The sequence below is a fragment of the Didymosphaeria variabile genome (assembly GCF_027946475.1).
Source record: "Didymosphaeria variabile strain IMI 356815 chromosome Unknown scaffold_3, whole genome shotgun sequence".
Classification (NCBI taxonomy): Eukaryota; Fungi; Ascomycota; class Dothideomycetes; order Pleosporales; family Didymosphaeriaceae; genus Didymosphaeria; species Didymosphaeria variabile.
In genome coordinates, this window is record NW_026611622.1 from 3,529,346 (window position 1) to 3,548,784 (window position 19,439).

At 52.4% G+C, this 19,439-nt stretch overlaps 7 protein-coding genes across 7 annotated transcripts; 4 read left to right on the forward strand and 3 right to left on the reverse strand.

Moving 5' to 3' along the window:
* Positions 1-1,836: 1,836 nt before the first annotated feature.
* On the reverse strand, positions 1,837-2,699 carry N0V89_004488 (uncharacterized protein; the record flags this gene model as incomplete). The annotated part of the gene is made up of 2 exons (XM_056213273.1): positions 1,837-2,391; positions 2,448-2,699. 2 exons carry the CDS (start codon positions 2,697-2,699, stop codon positions 1,837-1,839), a joined length of 807 nt encoding a protein of 268 aa, XP_056073581.1.
* A 755-nt stretch (positions 2,700-3,454) lies between these two features.
* On the reverse strand, positions 3,455-4,465 carry RRP45 (3'-5'-exoribonuclease; the record flags this gene model as incomplete). Its single annotated transcript, XM_056213274.1, has 3 exons — positions 3,455-4,070; positions 4,134-4,253; positions 4,302-4,465. The coding sequence occupies 3 exons, from the start codon at positions 4,463-4,465 to the stop codon at positions 3,455-3,457; spliced, it is 900 nt and encodes a 299-aa protein (XP_056073582.1).
* A 232-nt stretch (positions 4,466-4,697) lies between these two features.
* CWC15 (complexed with cef1p) lies at positions 4,698-5,408 on the forward strand (the record flags this gene model as incomplete). Its single annotated transcript, XM_056213275.1, has 1 exon — positions 4,698-5,408. One exon carries the CDS (start codon positions 4,698-4,700, stop codon positions 5,406-5,408), a length of 711 nt encoding a protein of 236 aa, XP_056073583.1.
* A 1,863-nt stretch (positions 5,409-7,271) lies between these two features.
* Positions 7,272-10,109, reverse strand: N0V89_004491 (uncharacterized protein; the record flags this gene model as incomplete). Its single annotated transcript, XM_056213276.1, has 5 exons — positions 7,272-8,868; positions 8,920-9,159; positions 9,210-9,895; positions 9,943-10,047; positions 10,101-10,109. The coding sequence occupies 5 exons, from the start codon at positions 10,107-10,109 to the stop codon at positions 7,272-7,274; spliced, it is 2,637 nt and encodes an 878-aa protein (XP_056073584.1).
* Positions 10,110-11,221: 1,112 nt separating this feature from the next.
* On the forward strand, positions 11,222-12,411 carry N0V89_004492 (uncharacterized protein; the record flags this gene model as incomplete). Its single annotated transcript, XM_056213277.1, has 2 exons — positions 11,222-11,779; positions 11,830-12,411. 2 exons carry the CDS (start codon positions 11,222-11,224, stop codon positions 12,409-12,411), a joined length of 1,140 nt encoding a protein of 379 aa, XP_056073585.1.
* A 2,301-nt stretch (positions 12,412-14,712) lies between these two features.
* mtg1_1 (Mitochondrial GTPase 1) lies at positions 14,713-15,798 on the forward strand (the record flags this gene model as incomplete). The annotated part of the gene is made up of 1 exon (XM_056213278.1): positions 14,713-15,798. The coding sequence occupies one exon, from the start codon at positions 14,713-14,715 to the stop codon at positions 15,796-15,798; it is 1,086 nt and encodes a 361-aa protein (XP_056073586.1).
* A 1,709-nt stretch (positions 15,799-17,507) lies between these two features.
* On the forward strand, positions 17,508-19,411 carry N0V89_004494 (uncharacterized protein; the record flags this gene model as incomplete). Its single annotated transcript, XM_056213279.1, has 2 exons — positions 17,508-17,803; positions 17,857-19,411. 2 exons carry the CDS (start codon positions 17,508-17,510, stop codon positions 19,409-19,411), a joined length of 1,851 nt encoding a protein of 616 aa, XP_056073587.1.
* Between the last annotated feature and the right edge of the window lie 28 nt (positions 19,412-19,439).

Here is a 19,439-nt window from a genome sequence, read left to right on the forward strand (position 1 = left end):
CGATAGGAATAGTGTAGGCCTTGTGGGTTGGAAGATTCGCAAGATCCGTGGCTTGTCTTGGACGCCAACCTCTAGTGCTGGCCTACATTGCTCTTCCCTATTCCATTATATCACTACCACAACATGAAGAGTCTCTCAATTGCCTCATTCTTTCTCTTATCTTGTTCCTAAGCTTGTATTGGTGCAAGACTGCCGCCAACATCGGCATCCATTCCATGCTGACCTCTCGGTGTTCAACATCGATCTGTAGCCCATAAAGAGGGATGTCCTCTTCAGAGAAACAGTGCCAGGAGCCTTGAGGGGAATCCGGTACTTCAAGCTCGTACCCCATAGCAGGAATATAATCAAGCTTCGTGAAAATGCTCTTCACGGCTGCCCAATCTGGGATTCTCCCCGGCCCTAACACTGTTTGGATTCTTTCTAAGCCACGGCTACTCTTACTGCTTGGATTTGCAAGCTTGAAAATCACTCTTTTCTTTTCCTTTGTGAAGGCGCGAAAATCGAAGGCGAAGTCGACTCGTCGTCTGAATCTGGATGGTGCAGATCTGTCCCGGAAGAAGCGGATTGGGCCATAGAATAATATTTCCAGCTTTGCGTTTGGGATCACGGAGCTGGAGAAGCGATTATGGAAATCGTCCTCGACAAGCTCTTTGAAAAACCTGTTGGTGGCGCGAAGACAAGTGTAGTTACTTAGTGGATCACCTGCTGTGACTATGGCGCACCATAGTTCAGTGGGGAGATATGGGATTTGAGACATTGTGTAGTGGAGAAGGGTCCTTTAGCTCGATTTGATCTTGGTGTATGGAGACGAGGAGTGGAAGGTGACAGTACAGGCGCTTATGAAGAGTAAGCAGGTATCAGGGAGGTTATAGCAGAAGCGTTTATGCACGGACCAAATATAGAACCACGGGACGCACTTCAAATCTGATTTTTGAGAGGTTCGAGTCCATGTTTGCGAACCACCCACACTTCGCTACCGCAACACCACTTCCATGGCTTACTTTCGCCACGCTGAGTACGCAATACAGGTATACTTACGTTGTGATGTTCGCATCCTAGATTCACCTTTCCGACTGTTCAAGATCCAGTAAATTGATGGGTCACTCAGCTTTCACCCGTTGGCCGTGCGTGTCCCGATGCGGTTAGTGTCTCGCCTTACTCCCAACATTCAACGAGAAAAGCGCGGGGCCATCCGAGTAATTGAAGACCTTGAGATACAACAACAGCCTTGACGCTCTTCTACCAAGTGATACGCTGCTTCAACTTTTCTTACTTCAGAATACCTCGAGCATCAACAGGTCGCGTGGTCGTAACGTCAGCGCCACAGAACGAGGCCAGGGGCTTGGATACTCATAGCAGCCTGAGTCATCCTTAGGTCAATTACCGAAGTGATTGGTTGAGGCTCCGAGTTATTATACAAGCATCGCGCGCTTCGCAATTCGAGGGTGCACGAATCAACCGAGCGAGGGGATAGAATTACATCGTGAGGACGATATGTTATCTAGAGTACGGACCCGACCATTTTCGTAAACTACAAAGCGTTGACAAAGGGGGGATCGACAGTAACAAGGAGAGCCTAAGTCCCTTGACAGCAATGCTGTCCTTGCCGAATCCTTAAGTATCCCATGGCGTACATACATGCAGACCTCTTACGACCCAAGTATCGTGAAGGGATCCACAAGCCATTCATTCCAGCATCCATATCCAATTCAGAGTGACGATAGCACAGCGTGACATCAATCAGATATTTGACAATCATCTACGAAAACTCATTACATCCCACTATACGCCCCCCTCAAACCCCTCAACCTACAACTCCAGACGCCCCACATCTCACTATCCCTTCTTCGCCAAATCCAAATGCCACTCCATGACCCTCTCAAAGATTCCCTTCCCACCATTCTCAATAACGTCTCCGTGACAGGGAATGATCCTGTCGAAATCCCACTTGTGAATCTTGCTCACGCTTCTTGCGAATCCCGTCCTGTCCCCGCTACTAATTCCATACCAAATCGCCTTCTTCTGCGCTGCGCCTTGCGTATTCGTCAGCGACCCAAAGATCTTTGTGAAGACCCCGGTGGTCGCGCTCTCCCCAGTCCTACTATACTGCTCCGTGCTCGGATAATTGAACATCAGGTCTGCCTCGATGAGTGTGCGCGTGGGCTTGTGGTTGAATACGATTTCTTTGTTTTGATGCGCAGGGACGTATTCCCATTCGAATTCACGGTCGAAGTCGGGGTCGATGGAAGTTATGGGTTTGTCCTTTGTGAAGACGTGGGCGAAGGGGACGTCTTCGTTCTTCTGGGACTTGCGCTTCTCGGGGAGGCCTTCGGGGCCGAGGACCTTCGCGTTGGGGTAGGCGGCGTACCAAGGGCCGAGGAAGATATGGTGCTTTAGGTCAAATGTTAGCAACCGGGTTCTGAGGTGAACAGCAGGGGAGGGCGTACCTCGATGTCAAGCGCTGTGATGTATTTCACTTCGCCTAGCTCAGCGACCTTTTGCTTGACCTCCTCCGTCAGCGCGACAGGGGAGAAGACGGCGAGGGAACCGTTCTGGAGGCGAACGATCGTGCCTCGTCCGCCGACCTTTATGCGGCCGAAGCGAGCGAAGGGAACGGAGAGGGTGGTGATGGTACGCGGAACGACGTCGCGGATTACCATCACCTCGGCGGGATTCGACGGAACGAGTTTCGAGGTCATGTTGGTATACTACTGTTATCGCTGAATCTGTAAAGGAGAGGAATAAGAATGCAGAACTAGAACCGTTGTTGAGGCTCTTGGTAGCTGTTAAAGGACCCTGAGATCGCAAGACAATGACGCAATGCAACAGATAGTGGTTCACACACACGGGAAGTTCTAAGGATATATCAGTTAACGAGTGGGGTTAGCTATACATATACAAACGTGCTCTCGGTCGCGCCGACGTGATTTGATATACAAACTCGTGGTCTGATCATGTTAAACTGCATGGGTGAGCTTGTGATGCCTGGTGCTGCCCAGGTGTGCAAGCAAGCAGACGTTTAATTGTCAACAGCCGAGGCAGTCCCATTGGACGCCCGATGCCTTGTCAGCATCCGGGCTGGCCCACCACATCACGGACCTCTATGGAATCTCAAATTGCATGTTTTCGTCCGAAGCGATCCCTGTGAGGAGATATTATAGTATTATTTATCTGAAGCATCGACATCGAACATTGGTGGAGCAGAGCGGAGCTGCTTCACCGTGCTGAGATGCTCGGAGCTGTTCAGGGAGCCTCGGTGGGTTGTTGCTCGCAAGAACTTTCTGCTACAGGAGCATTCGGATCTCCGTGTTTTGGCCTTGCCAAAATGGGTATCAGATAATGTTGCGAATCTTGCGACTCGCTTTCGCCGACTTTGTGCGCGCTGCCTCAAGCCGCGCAAAGTGCATGCTTCTCGGATGCGTAGTAGGCCCCATCCGGGCTTTTTTGGAAATTTTCATCCTACGGGCCTGTCGAACGGCCTGTCGTTCTCAGCACTGAGCTCTGCCAACAATCCTCCAGCGTTCCTCCTCTTAGCGTCCTCGTCAAGTCGCTCCTGTATGAATTTACTCATCTCTTTGACCTTTTGCAGAGCGAGACTCGTGAGGTTGAATAGCGCATAAGGCTCCACGGGTGCGCCTCCATACTTGGCAATTTGACATACTTCGCCGTGTCGGTTCATTGTAATAATGACTTCGCCGTCCCGAACTTGCTCTTCCGCGAGGTTTGAATCAACCAAGAATAGCTCGCCTTCCTCAAAGTACGAGAAGGTTACGCAGAGCGGTTGGTGCAATATTGACAGAGGTATGGGATCGCGCTCGCGTATGCTCAAGACAGTTGCTTTCTCGCCTTCAACTAGGACGTCTGGTCTTCGGAAGTGCTGCAGTGCGGCCATGACAGCGATGCAGGATGCGTCAATGAGACCTCCATCATGGTCGATGACGTGCACGTCGGCGCGAAGCGCGAAACATTTGAGACCCGCGATTATGCATAGCGACTCTGTGTCAAGCGCGTTGGACCGGCGAATGGCTTTCTCGAGGATTCGTGAAAGGACTACTTCTGCGTTCGTAGGTCTGGAAATTTAGTCAGTTATACAACTCTGAAACGCCCATTGTACGAGAGATAAAGCGACTGACCGTCCGACTTCGAAGGCTGGTGATGCCATGGGAGAGAACTCTGTAATGATTTGAAAGACGCCATCGAACTTGCGCTCAGGTAAAGGCGTCGTCACATCAACGGATATCCGCGCAATCACTCTGATGTTGTCAGTATATATGCTTTCAGAGCGTCCTAGCATTATGTACCTTGTCTTGCCTAGCTGCACGTCTGCAACACCATATTCGTCTCCAAATGTGAGCTCTAGCGGGCGGAATGCATCAAAGGCGCGGCCATCGAGACGAAGCTGCTCTTTGAGAGCATCCTGAATGAATGCGCGCTCATTGACTGAGATTTGCGCTTCCTGAGGCATGTTTGCCTCTCATCAATTAGTCAAGCCGCGATGCTGCGTGGAAGCTATGCGCATCATGAAAAGATGGCGGGGTCGGAGAATACTTTCACCGGCGGTCTTGGCATGGTTTTCGCGATCGCAGTTCGCGCTGGACGCTCACTCTGCATTCGCTACCATCGATTCACAATCCAAAGGGAGACTCCCGAAACCCAACTACTACGACTACGCACACTACAAATAATCGAATCACACAATGACAACCGCTCATCGACCGACCTTCGATCCCGCACGCGGCAAAGAAGCGGCGCGCGGACCTGCATACCACCAGCGCCTCCTTCCAGCCCACACCTTCCTCAAGCATCGACAAGCAGGCCAAGGCGGCGATGCAGATTCAACGAAGCGCGATCTCCGCGCTGAGCTCCTCGAAGCTGAAGCGCGCCACTTCGCGAAGAAGAATGGTACCTACGTTGAAGACGACGCCGCGATTGATGCCAGTGCGACGCCCAAGCGACCGCTCGAGGCTATCGAGGCAGGAGACAAGGAGAATGCGGATGAGGCAGACCAAAAGCGGCGGCGCATAGAAATGCTGGAAAAGTACCGAGACGTGGACGCGGACGACAGCGATGAGAGCAGCGAAAGCAGCGACGACGACGATGACGAGGAAGATGAAACAGCAGCACTTCAGCGCGAACTAGAGAAGATCAAGAGAGAGCGGGCAGAAGCGAAAGCAAAGGAGGATGCAGCACGCGCGGCAGAAGAGGAAGAGCAGCGCGAGATCGATGTAGCACGCGGCAACCCGCTACTCAACAAAGGCGACTTTACGATGAAGCGCAGGTGGGACGATGATGTGGTTTTCAAAAACCAGGCCCGAGGCACTGAGGACAAGAACAAGAAGAAGGAGTTCATCAACGATATGCTGCGGTCGGACTTCCACAAGAAGTTCATGTCCAAGTATGTTCGCTGAGGGAAAAGTCAATGTCACATACATTCCACAAGTTTACGGTTGGTATTTGTAGAGTCATTGTATTGGCCATCGCGACCGAGTCGTAACAGGCCGATTGCATCCGCTAAGGTTAATGGCTAGCTTGTCTTTTATTTGGCTGCATGCATGGCGTACGGGCATTGGCGTCGGGAGTAACTGTTGGCTTAACATGCTCACGTGAAGCATGGCGCGTGGGATACCCCAGATATGCATGGTTTCGCGGAACGGTTGCGTCACAGGGACCCTTATCAGCGATCGTCAGCATGCTACCCTTTCGGGAGCTTCACTATCTATCATTGGACTATACCTCAACAATAACATACCTTTTCTCGGTCGCACACAGTAGGAATTCCTACGAGACCTTCAGTAAGGCGTCTCGATCATCTATGATCGCATGGCAAAATCCGTGGGCAGACTTTCGGAATCGTCACACGATATCCATGGATGCCTCCATGTTCGTCTCTCCTTCCCACCCGATAAGCAACGCCAGAGAAGCTTCACTCGCCAATAACGTCTTGCGCCCCCTCATCCGATCCCCAGACTCTTACCCTTGTCCTACTTGGCTTTTGCTTGGTCTTCCTTAGCCTAACAGTCTGGAGTGAATAGATCAGCGCGGGAACTCACCACTTCATGCTTTGTGACGCCATGTGGCTCGAGTCGTACAGATACCATGCCTACCCTGTCAACATTAAGAAACGACCTCCTCCACGTTGTTTCAGTATCATAATAATCTCCGTGTGCATTACAACAATCACTTGATCACCAGCAATCCCCTTGAGATATACATCAACTTCCATTCTAGTGATGGCAGGCTACGGCAACCGCAACGCCCCCGATATCTCTGCAACAGACCTCGAGACCCAGCACTCAGAGACCCGCTTCGGCCGCGACGACTCCCATCCATACTCAAATCCGCACGACACATATGGCAGTGGGGCAACGGGTGGCGCGGGCTTCGGTGGGTCGCTTTTATACCATTCTGCGCCCGACTTCGATACCCAAAAATTGAATCTCCCACGTTCCCGCCACACCATATCCTCTCTTTTCCATTACGTTGTTTCTGATGTCTACCACTTTATGCCGTCCTCCTACGATGTAGTTTATCGTATCACTTCTACTATATACTGCCCTCTCTTCCTCTTCATACTCCGCCTATGACATCCCTGTTCCTGAAAGCCTTCAATCCTCGATGTCCTCGTGGTGTAGAGCGCAAGACTGACAAAGTTAGGTAACAAATCCGCCCCCGACGCCCCTCCCGATGCAGATAACTCGCACTTCCGTTTCGGCTCGCACCAAGACACGTCGCCGTACAGTGGAGGCACAAGACATGGTAGCGGAAGCACGGGAGGTGCAGGGTATGGGAACAAGACTGGCACCTTTGGAGAATCGCAAGACTCCACGCTTGGGAAGGTCATGGAGAAGGTAGGTCATGTGGTGAAGAACGAGGGGTTGGTGGAGAAGGGGCATGCGAAGAGGGTGGGGCTGGGCTTGGGAAGGAAGAGGGAGAGCTGGAGGGCAAGTATGAGGCGAATTGAAGCACCCTTGCTTAGGTTGTGCGACTGGCGACAGTATATGGTGTTGCGGATGCGGCCTTGTAGCGTGTAGCTAATTGTGTTGATACGTTACGTGATTTTTGGTATACCAAGTTAATGATTACACGCATCTCGAGCGAGTCTTTCTGTTGGGGCGTAGATTTCACTGATGGCATTCAATTTCAAGATTGCTCGACGCGGAACAGGACGAAGACGATAGGACATACAATGATGAAGAGGTTTAAGAAATGGTATACTGAACAAGCCGCTACAAACTACGATTGACATTTACACATCCACGTCTAAAATCATGCTAGACATGCCGCACCTCTTCGAACAAGCTCGCTCTCACCTGCAACAATGCAGCCAGCTCTAAGACAAACTCCTGCAATATCACCACATTAGTCATGATATGCAGCAGGCTTGCCTCCCTAACATCGTCTTTTTCTGTTTCAGCGCCCCCATCCTCAGCCTCGTCCTTCGGCGGCGGCAGGTACTTCGACAGCATCACCTCCACCGTGTCCGAACCTGCAGGCCGGCTGAAGCGTATCCGCCTCTTCAAAAAGTCTGATTTCTTGATGGACGAAAAGTTCGCATCGATATCAGTCATAAGTGTGGTTTGGCGTTTCCCTGCTTGAGGCGCTGGTAGTGGTGACATGCCGCGCGACGGACTTCCCCCCAGAGGTGCGTTTCCTAATCGAGAAGGCGCCGGGGAGGCAGTCGGCGTTCCGCGAAGATCGAGTCCTTCTTTCCGTCCTCTGGGTGTCTGTGTTCTTGACGGAGTCTTGGGTATCTGTGGAGTCCATGATCCGGCTGGCGTCTCAGTCGAGGGGCGCGGGAGCTTAGATGGCGTTGACGAGCGCATGGCATCGTTCATCTCCTCGTGGAAACGGAAGGCGTCTTTGCGGCTTGCGACGTGCTCGTCCCAGTCCTGAATGTCGGCTCGCAGTGCGTTTATCTGTTCTTGTAGCTGCTGGAGGCATGCGAGCAGTTGCGGTGCTGCCGTTGAATCCCAGACAGGTCTGCGACTAGCCTTATACATGTCGCGTAGATTGTCGTTCGATAAGGCATTGTAATCGACTCCTTCGTCCAAGAATCTGTAGTTTGACGGATCCACAGATAGCCACCCCTCCAACCTCAACTCGCTGCAGGATCCGAGGCTTATGATGGTCTCTGTTAGCGCAAGGTTCGTCTCCACGTCATTCGTAAGGAAGCGCAACAAAAGGTCAACGAGGGACTTGAAAAGCGGATCCTCTGGAATTAGGTGATGTGGACCAACTTCTCTTGGACCATTCTCGGCATCGAAGTATGCAGGACTTTGCAGAGATGCTGAAGGTAACGCAAGAGCCTTGAGGGAGCATGGATGCGATTCCAGTATACTAAGTTTATCTTTCAGATGGCTTTCATAAGCTTCATCGACGCCACCTTCGCCTGCAAGGTCAATGGCAATGTTCAAGTACATCTCAAGCTCGGTGTTGAGTGCGCCCACTGTCCGGTGCGGTTCTTTATGATGAATATTTGTGACCTTGACCAACGAGCCGAGCGCATATCCATGGTTCTTGCTTATAAGAACAGTGGTAAGCTTCAAGGCTGCAATAACAGTCTGTGCATTGCGGGACTCTGCGCTCTGCAAGACTAGATCGACAAGGTTGAACAGAGAGGGAGACATGCTATCATCCTCCTGCTTTGGTCCGTTTAGCAGCATCAGTGACTGTCGCCGTCTAAGAGCAGCCGGTGATCGTGGGTCCAGGGGAGTAACAGCAGAGTAATCAGGCAGAGCGAGAAGGTACTGGAGGATCATGTGCACAAGTTCGGGATTATCCAGTGCGTCAAGAATGCGCCGTAGGTATGTTAGTACGGCCACGGAGGAGCCACCGTCAGCATCCGACGACTGAACAATATACGGATACCTGGAAAAAGGATTAATAGAGTACACATATGAGAGCGAGAGGGGGATTTACAGTAATTGCTGGAGGAACAAGACTTGGAAATGGTCGATCAAAGTGTGCCTAACATCAGTCGACCGACAATGTTCGAGCACATCCTGCCAGAAAGTGAGATAGGACAAGAAGGTCACAAGATGACTTTGGAAGTCGTCGGAGAACAAGCTCGTCGCATCGGGATTGGCGCGCATTTCCGAGTAGTCGGAGAGCTGCAGAATAAGCGGCATGCCTTCGGGTGGGTGCAGGATGGACAGCAGTCTAGTGCATGTTAGCTCAAATGCATGAGATCGTTGTTGAGATATTCTAACCTGCTAAGCTGACTGTACAATGCACCCAATCCGGTAGCCATGAGGGTGGGAAGGTCACTGTTCACGATCCATTGCTCTAAGGGTAAAGACTTCGAAGCAGACTCAAAGATGTACAGCAATCCCATGCGCGCGAACTCGCCTATCCGACCCTCGTGATGGACCTTGTCGATGAGCTGGTAACATAGCGGAAAGTCTTCCTTCTGCGTCACACCGGCGAAATCGACCTTCTGATTCACTAGTCGCCCGTTCGAGTCGGCCGATGCTGTGGTGAACCACACAGGCAGTATCTCGGGCTGTAGTCTGATCTTGGCCGCGATCCCGAACAACAACTCTACGATATCGGCCTCTATGTCCTCACCCAGCGTTATTGAAGTGATGGAACGACCGATAAAGTTCATGAGCGAAACCGCAAATACGTCATTTTCGAGAAAGTCCTCCTCTTCGCTATCGATAAGGGCGTTGTACAACTGGACGGCATCGCGGACCATGCCCTCGTCGTGCGACGTCGCTGCGGTCTTGGAGACGGCCGTGTATATCTGCTGAGCAGCGGCGAAGCTAAGACAGAGGTGCGGTGCGGGCAGGCGGGATTCGTCTTCGATCATCTTGGTGAGGCCCTGGAACCCACGGCGGATGTTGCCCAGGGCCTCGCGGTCGTTGGCCAGCGACTCTGATTTTTGCCATGTTTGCTGCGTTCATTAGCATGCATAGAGGGCTTGAGAGTGTGTCTGCGGACCAGGACTTGGTTGTACCGCTGCTTAAAGCGTGCCAGACGCTGTTGCGGGTCGTTGGCTTGGGCTGCCTTCCTGGCCGCAGAGCTGCCGCCGAAGAGTCCCTTCCACTGCGCCCGTCAGCACGCGCTTCACGCTGCACATACAAACGGCGGCTACGCACGAACTCCATGTTGGTTGTCGGTCTGCGGACCCCTCACCGGGACCAAATACAGTGTAGCGTATGCGATGCAGCTCGAGGGAGATGGAGACCGTCGCGGCTGCGGTGATGAAACATGCAGCACGTCCCCAACGCGCAACAAGCTCCCGCACTGGCCGCTCCCCAGACACGCGCCACCACCGACGACCCATCGCCAGCTGCGGCCTTACGCCTGTGGCGCTCACCTCTGTCTACACTCGACAGGCCCGTCGGACTTCGTGAAGACGTAAAATTAAGGTGCAAGGCTGTGTCTCGCTAATCGCTCCCTGTCAGGCAAACTACCTCCTTCATGCACGCGTCGTGAAACCAGGGACAGCGATCTCCCCACGTGTGCGGCCTTCTCCACGCCTCTTCAGTAGGGATGACTTGTCACGGATCCAAGCTTATGGATCCGTCCATCGCTACTCTTCAGCTCTTCTGGCTATCATGAACTACGGGCCGGTGTTGGCTCCCTTCCGCATAGCCGTGGTCGACGACTTTCCGCAGAAAGCCACGCAAGAGCCGGAAATGGGATCTTGGAGTCGTTTTGGGGCTTGCTTGCTGTCGACTAGTCTCTCGTCAAGAATGCTCCAGTGACGATTGAGATGAGAGTGGTCACATATTGATTGTGAGAAACTTGCCGGAGAATAGGACTTGCGCCAGCAGGATCGATACACACCTTGTCATCTTATGCCAATCCCAACACATACACTCCTTAAGGGTCACTGATCGAACAAGAGGGCCGAATGTTTTAGCCCCAAAATACTACACTGCAGGGATGCATAGTCTTGTTCAAGAAGCCAAGCCGAAAAGCTTTACGCCCCGGACATTGACATTCCATGCACACGCTACCACACTCTGCAGGCACTGCCATGTTTCGTTTCCCAATACGAATTTGTGTCTAATATGGGTCCATAATGTCCGATCACTGCTGTTTAAAGAGTGGGGACAGGTACATTGCTTCTGGTATCATTCAGCTCTCTCTTATTCACTAATACTGCCCGGTTCAGTCTCTTTCCTCTGCTCCATCGATAACAGAATTCCCTTCATTCAGACGCCAGGTCGCTCACTCTAGTCATTCATTTTTTGCTTCACAACAAGCCAACATGTTCTTCAACCCGAGATCGCTCCTCATAGGAGCTGCTGCTCTCTTCCTGTCCGGCGTGGCCACTGCCGCAGACTGCGCCAATGGTCCCTGGACCAATGTCCTCTACATCGGCGGCGGCGGAGGTGGCGATTGGTGCAATACAAAGTACGATCAAGGCATCGTCGTCACGGGTATGGAAGTCTGGGCTTCCAACAAGGCCGTCCGCGCCGTCCAGCTCTACTACAGCGACGGATCAAACTCAGGCATGGTTGGCAAACTCGACGACATAGGCGAGCACCAGCGCATCGATTGGGACCCTTCGAAGGACGGTATCTCCCAATTTAAGTCATGGGGCAACGGCAACGGCAAATACCTCGGCCGCGTCTACCTTCGTCTCAAGTCCGGCGGCGAGCTTAATGTCGGCAAGGACACCGACGGCCAGAATGTCTATGAGACGGATGTCCAGTCCGGCATCATGCTTGGTGCGTACGGTAAAAGTGGCGATTCTATTGATGGCATGGGCGTGCTCTTCCTTAAGAGCAAGGTCAGCAAGGTCACCGTTGAGAACGTCAAATTTGTAAGCAGCCTCCTCTACCCATTATTCACAGACCTGACTAACAACGCCAGTCCGACAACGTTGACGACCTCAACGAGCGCATGCAAGGCCTCAACACGATGATCATCGACTACGCCGACCACAAGAACAACCAAGTCAATGCCACCGATGACTTCTCCTTCTCAAAGAAGCAGGCCCGCACCGTAACAAAGACCTACACTACCACCGCCGCTCTAACCTTCGGCATCACCGAGGCCGTTGAAGTCTCCGGCGAGCTCCTCGGCATTGGTGGAAAGTCCACCACCACGCTCAAATTCGAGACCACTCTCACAGACACGTCGAGCGAAGCCACTGCTGACACCGCCGAGCTGACGTACCAGACTAGTACGACGGTGCCGGCGGGCGGAAAGGTGTACTGCCGCGCTACGGCCATGTCCGGTGTATACAAGGGCAAGTACGATGCCGACGTCAAGATCTGGCTCGAGGATGGCAGCGACTTCTCATTCTCGCAGGGTGGTGAGCTGGATCAGGTTACCTGGAGCCAAGCTAGCAGCGAGTGCCAGAATGACCCCTTCACTGATGACCTGCCTACTGCTGAGGCGCCTATCAGCATTGATAACTTGGATAAGCGTGCGATCAAGTTCATTGCATAAGCATTGGTCCTGATTGCGCGGGTCTCGTGGGTGGTTCAGATTCTTGTATTTGTATACCTTTTAGCATAGCGCGGTTATTATGAATATTATAGACATTTGACCTTTTAATCACCATTGCAACCACCTCCACTCTTTCCATCTTGTAGAGACCAATGCATCCCACTCCCACGCTACGCAAGCTCAGTCTCACGCTTTCATCAGCCATATTCGCGCCAATCAAGACGTTTACTCCAAGATCACTCTAACAATCTCATGTATGTCCACACTCTTTTCCAGATCCTTCGTAATAATACACGTATCCCCACCCGCATTCCACGCTTTGGCCGGCACCGACCCTTCCTTAGCCGACGCAACCAGCCAATTCACATGATGGACCGCCGCTTGCCTTTCCCTAAACGCTCGGAGAAGTCGGGTCCGTGATTCGCTGCCATAAGAACAGCTGGTGAGCTCTTGATGCACGATTGTGTACACCTGTGTTATAGCGGATGGGATGTAAGGTGGGGCGGTCGGGCTGTGCGCTGATGAAGGAGAAGATGGGTTTGAGGGCATGGTAGTGGCGCAGGAAGGTAGGGGATATGTAGTTGGGAGTGCACTTGCTGTAGGACTATTGGCAAACCAAAATATAAGTAGAGACTCTGTGTGGAGCGTGATTGTGTGAATACGGGCGGGAGGATTGCTTGCTACTTGTAAAATGACCATGGCAATCGACCCTGTCTACAAACTTCATAGAATTGCAGACTTAGGATGAGCAGAGATGGCTGCAGCAGTGGAGATTAGTACAAGTGATCTTTGAGATAGTAGATAGAACCGAGATGGTAGAATGGGTTGCAATGCCTAGCTATAATGCTTTTCTTGACATTTATCATGTGTGAGGAGCCGCTCGAGGATTAGATGACAAATTGCTGGTTTGCTTCAAGGATAGGCGTTTACGAAGGCTTGATGCGCATGACGTCGGCCGAAGCTTTCATTTGCATGACGTTATTGTGATTGATTTTTTTGACTAGAAGCGTAAAAACATGACGGATGTTTTAAGGGGGTGACAGAGACATGTGAGGAGAAACGATACCAACAGGTCTACGTGCGAAAAAATAAGTACGATGAAGTTAATTATTTTTGGGAACATGCACTTCAAGGCACATCATATTTAAATGAAGAGAACACGAGCTGCATAATTTGGTTTTTTTTTCGCGACGGTACGAAGTCGTTGTACACAGAAGACTAGTCTACTTTCCACCATCGCCTGGGCAATATGATGTTGATACGACTGACAGTACTCAAAGACCACGCGCTTGATAGGTCAAATTGGGGCATCAAAACCATATCTTAAATGTCTCAGTATTACAGATCCATGTTAATGAATACCTCGCAACTGCAGCCTCGCATCTCCAACTTCACCTTTCAGCTAAGGTCGTATCCGTGTACATGGAGGACAGGTATCTTCACGAATGGCTACCGATCCAACCGCCTGAACGAGGATCAGCCTCGCAAGGGCACGCACCGTCACCACCTAGTATGATCTACTAAAGCCTCAGTAGTAAGCTCGCATCTCTGTATTTATGAGAAACAAGGATCCTGCGTGGATTGCAAGATGATCAAGAGGTTCCCTGTGGCCGGTTGATGACAGGTTGGCTGTGCGTTGGATGACACGCTGGCTGTGAAACCATGCCCGCACCTTTTCTCTGTATGTAGGATCCATCTTTGTTCATCACCCTGAGCCGCACAGTCTCACTCAACCCTTCCAAATGTCTATATCGAAACTTCTTTTGTGCATAGCTATGCTGCAAGGCGAGGGTTTCAATACCGAAGAAAGTGCTTTCTGGGTTCTGTACTTCCTGGCCCCTTTCTCTGGTGCCAACGAAGAAGACCTGGATGAGCTTTACGAGCTGGAGGTGGAGCTGGCAGGAGAGGATGAAGCAAACGACTGGCGCCATGGAGTGTGGGGTTGGGAAGGCGATTGGGGTGATTGACACATGACTCATGCAACGCTAGCTGATCTAGCTTCTCGACTCATGCCAGGAAAAGTTGCGGACCTCCGGGCTGCATGCTTGCTGCCTACACAATACACTCATTTGCACCACTTTGCACAATTCTTGCGGACCCTTCGCGTGGACACGACCATCCATCAGTATTTTGTTCCACCTTCAGGAACGACACAGCAAATTGCAGATCCTTCCATCAGACCTCACAGCCTGCCGGCATCCGCCCATTTCACCCGTTATGAGACAATAGCTTCAAGACGCGCCATTGCGCAAATCCATCAACACCATAGACTTAATATAATACATTCACGGCCTTTTCAAAATGGCGATGTCTTTTGTTCCTCGCGCCGCCTTCCCCTCGCTCGCGCATCTGCCGCGCTCCTACTTCCTGGGCCACCACAAATCCGGTCTACAGAAGATGAAGACACTCCTTTCCAGCATCGACCTCGTCATCGAATGCCGCGACTACCGCGTTCCGCTCACCTCACGCAATCCATTATTCGAAGAGTCCCTCGAAGGGAAAGAGCGACTGGTCCTGTACACGAAGCGCGATCTTGGAGGGCGCGATACAAAGAATGAGGAAATCATAGCGAAGTGGCATGCGCCAACTCCAACAATGTTTGTGAGGAATGGCAACGATGAAGGCAGCGAAGCGAGCAGACGCAAGAGCGTAGGGAAGCTCCTAGATTTTCTACGGGAACACGCGCAACAGAGGTGGAAGCTCGTCGGACACAGGATCATAGTCGTAGGCATGCCCAACGTAGGCAAATCTACATTGCTGAATGCCCTTCGCGCTCATGGCATCGGCAAAGGGAAAGTTGCAAAGACGGGCGCGCAACCCGGCGTCACGAGGAAGATTGGCAGTGGAGTCAAGATCATCCCCAGCGAAGACGATGCAGCGAGCATGGATGAAACCAGCAAGAAGAGATATAAGGGTGTGGGTGGTGGCGTGTATCTCGTTGATACGCCTGGCGTCTTCATCCCCTACGTTCCTGACGCGGAGGCGATGATGAAGCTTGCGCTTTGCGGCAGCGTCAAGGACTCCATTATTCCGCCTGTCATGCTCGCAGACTACCTTCTCTATCATATGAATCTTATCGATCCGACTCTTTATGCAGAGTATGTCCCTGGGCCTACAAACGACATCGTAGAGCTATTAGAGGGCATTGCGAGGAAGACGGGTCGGTTGGGCAAGGGCGGGAAAGCCGACACGGAGGGGACGGCGCTATGGATGATTCAGAAGTGGAGGACAGGCAACCTGGGGGCGTTTCTCTTAGACAAAGTGAGTGAAGAGGGCCTGGAGGTGAGCAAGTTGGCGGAGAAAGAGAGGGTGCCGAGTATCAGTCAAGCGCGGAAAGCGCAGCGAGAGATGAGGCGAGAAAGAAGCAAGATGAGAGGGCAAGCGTGAGACGGAAGTAACATTGCTTCTTCGCCATTGGGCACTTTGGCCGTTCGAATAGCGATGCCTGACGACGGCTGGCCTAGGAAGATGTCGGGCTTCAAGCTTCCACCATCACGGTACTTCCACAAGGAGCCACTTGCATCACAACTTGACGCCGTCTCGACTCTACACTCTTCAAGCAGAGATGCCCTCCAAACATTCGCCAACACGATGTAATTGGGGAAAACCCACCTACATCACCAATCGAAGCCGTCTCAGAATCTCTCCACTCTTTGATGATCGGCAAAAATGGTCAATAAGCGGAAGGTTCCGCGGTCTCGGTCCAGTTTCGGGATGACGGCGCGGGGAGCTCCAGCCCTCAATCACCTCGGTCATGAGGACTGCAAAGCTGATCGAGAATGATCATTCACTCGAGCTCCAAGCGCGTCATCAGATTAGATCAAGCCTCACGATCAGATTAGATTTGATACTTCGTCCGGATCCGCGCCGAGTATCAGACCCAATGCGATAGATGATGTCAGTTATATCAAGCGTGAGGGATCACCCCTAATAATACTCTCAACAACATGTTGGAAGTACCAATGGTCTCGCGGCACGTCCAAGTCTGATGTATTGTGGAACGCTGAGCTGGAACCACGACAAAACAGGAGCTTTTGGGAGACGATGTCTGTTTTCGGTCTCAATTCAACCGGCGATGTCGTTTGCAATGCTCGTCTGTTTCTCTCGCGCGAAGCGCGCAACTCCACAGGCAAATTGCGTCGACCAGTTGCAGAGAAATACTCTCCGCTGTTGTACGTATTCTGCAACAGAGCCCGACAGGAACACGAGGCTGGCACCGTCGAATGGCCTAGGCTGCGCCACCAGTTGCATTACCCTGCCAAGTTGATGTACGAGTCGCCTATTCTTTGCATGCAGTGAGAAATGCTTGTCTGAACGCACCCAAGCACAAGAGGTAAACGAGCTGCGAACTTCTGGTCCGGATCGCGCCGAGGGATTCAGGCCCACGTCGCCTGACCCCAGGGAAGTGGTACCACTTGGTGAGCGCCGTACGAGTGCTTCGTTTCCGGTATCGGATCCGCTCCCATGCTTTGACGATCAAAACGCGTCCACGTACGACGGGACATGGGTCGGCAGCCAGATCGATCTGATTAGATGAAAAGTTTTCATCTGATAATGATTAGATGCCGCTAATTGGATGCTAAACGTGCCTGGTCCCGGTCTAAGTCCGAAATAAGTCTGCATAAGCGTTGCGGGTCGGAGCTTAGCGTTCGCGCTACGGCTGCTGAAGGACGGTCTCACTGCTACAATGGGGGGTCGAGTCCATTCGCGTCAATGAGGGCTTACCGCGCTGCGCAAATTTCCTTCGGGCTCGGCCAGCGTTCCAATGCTATGGCTCAAATTTTCAGCATGGGTGGGATTGAGCGGGAGCGCCGACGGCGGGAACGCGAGTCTGGCGTCTCTTCACGCCTTAGCCTGAGAGCTTATTGCGAGTTTGTTGCGTAAAGAGAAGAGTCGGCTCCACCCCGTGCAAGAGCCGATTGCCTGGGTCTGTAAGGAGTGGACCCCGTCCTTCGCCTGCGGTAGCTGTTTGCCGGCACAGTATATGTACCTGCCGTGTCGCGCACGCCTTCGGATCTTATCAATCTTTATCAGATCAACACTCACCTACCTTCTCACCCGCCCCTCTCGCCTTCGGGTTTTGAGCTTCAGCCAAGATGGGTATCAGCTTCAAGGGCCTCACTTCGGCTGCTCTGGTCAGCAAGAGTGACCGCGACGCCAACATGACGGAGAAGGACGTTGCCGACGTTCCTGCCTCTGTTGCTGGGCACAGCACCAGCATGGATGGCGGCCACCGACCTGTCGATGAGAAGTTGGGCGCTCCTCGCTCTGAGGATGAGACCGACGATGATTCCCTGAACAAAGTCGACACCACGGTCGAGGCCGGTGTGCAGAAAGCGCAGGCCATGACCATGGTATGGACCAAGAAAGAACTCCTCCTGGCCTATGTCAAGTAAGTTCGATTCTCCAACAGGCCGATCACGAATTGGACTAACTCGACAAAAGCGTATGGTGCCTGGCTTGGATCCTTGCCTTCACGTCAAGCAGTATCTACCTCTTGACGCCTTATGTCACCTCCTCCTTCGAGGCGCATTCCTTGACTGCGTTGACCAGTGTCATCGCGAGTCTCGTCGCTGGTATCTGGAAGCTCCCATACGCCAAGATCATGAATATCTGGGGTCGGCCAGTGGCTCTCACCATTGGTATCATCAGCTGTGTCATGGGTCTCGTCATGATGGCCGGATGCAAAAACGTACAGACGTACTGTGCTGCCATGACCTTCTGGTCCACGGGCTACAACATGGTTGACTTTTCCATCACCATTTTCGTCGCCGATACCTCCAAGCTTCGCAACCGAGCATTCTTCATTGCTTTCGTGGCTTCGCCTTGGCTCATTACCACATGGGTGTACCCTCCTGCAATGGCCAGCGTCCTGAGTGAAGGTGGTATGGGTTTCAAATGGGGATTCGGCATGTTTGCCATCATCATCCCTGTCGTTGCTGCGCCGCTTATCTTCATGTTCACCAAGAACAACAGGAAGGCTCGCGCTCAGGGCCTTGTTCCTGAAGAGCCTAGCCGTGGCAGCTTCTTCCAAGCCCTCAAGTACTACGTCATCGAATTCGACGTTGTCGGTCTGCTGGTCCTCGCCACCGGTCTTGCGCTCTTCCTCTTGGCCTTCAACCTCTACAGTTTCCAGGCCGACACCTGGCGGTCGCCCATGATCATCTGCTTCATCATCTTTGGCGCCCTCCTGATTATCGCATTCGGCGTGTGGGAGAAGTATGGCGCTCCAGTCACTTTCGTTCCATGGCACCTACTGAAGAACCGCACCGTCATCTTCACGTACACCATGGCTTTCTCTCTGTACACCGCCTGGTATGTCTGGGATTCGTACCTCTACTCCATGCTCGTCGTTGTGTTCAACCAACCCATCCTTTACGCCGGATACATCAACAACACGTACACCATGGGATCGTGCTTCTGCAGTCTCATCTATGGCGTCGCTCTCCGCTACTACGGCAAACTCAAGATGTACTCACTAATCCTGGGTGTACCGCTCACTATCCTTGGTGTGGGCCTCATGATTCACTTCCGCCAGCCTGACGTCAACATCGGTTACATTGTCATGTGCCTCATCTTCATTGCCTTCGGCGGTGGTATCCTTGTCATCTCTGAGCAGACGACTCTCATGACTGTGTCGAAGCAGCAAGACTACCCCGCACTGCTCGCCACCGAGTCCATGATCATCGCTGTCGGATCCGCCATCGGATCTACCATCGCCGGTGCCATCTGGACGGGTGTCTTCCCCGTGCGCCTCATGGAGAACTTGCCTGCCGAATCTCAGAAGGACTTCGCCGCTATCTACGGCGAGCTCGGCACGCAAAGCTCGTACCCCGTCGGCAGCCCGACACGCGATGCTATCAATCTCAGCTACGGACAGGCCCAGCGCTACATGCTTATCTCGGCTACTTGCCTGTACCTTATTACCTGGGTCAGTGTCGCGCTCTGGCAGAACGTGGATGTCAAGAAGACGAAGCAGAGGACTGTTGGTCTGTTGTAGATGCCATGCGAGAAAGGAAGGCCCAAGG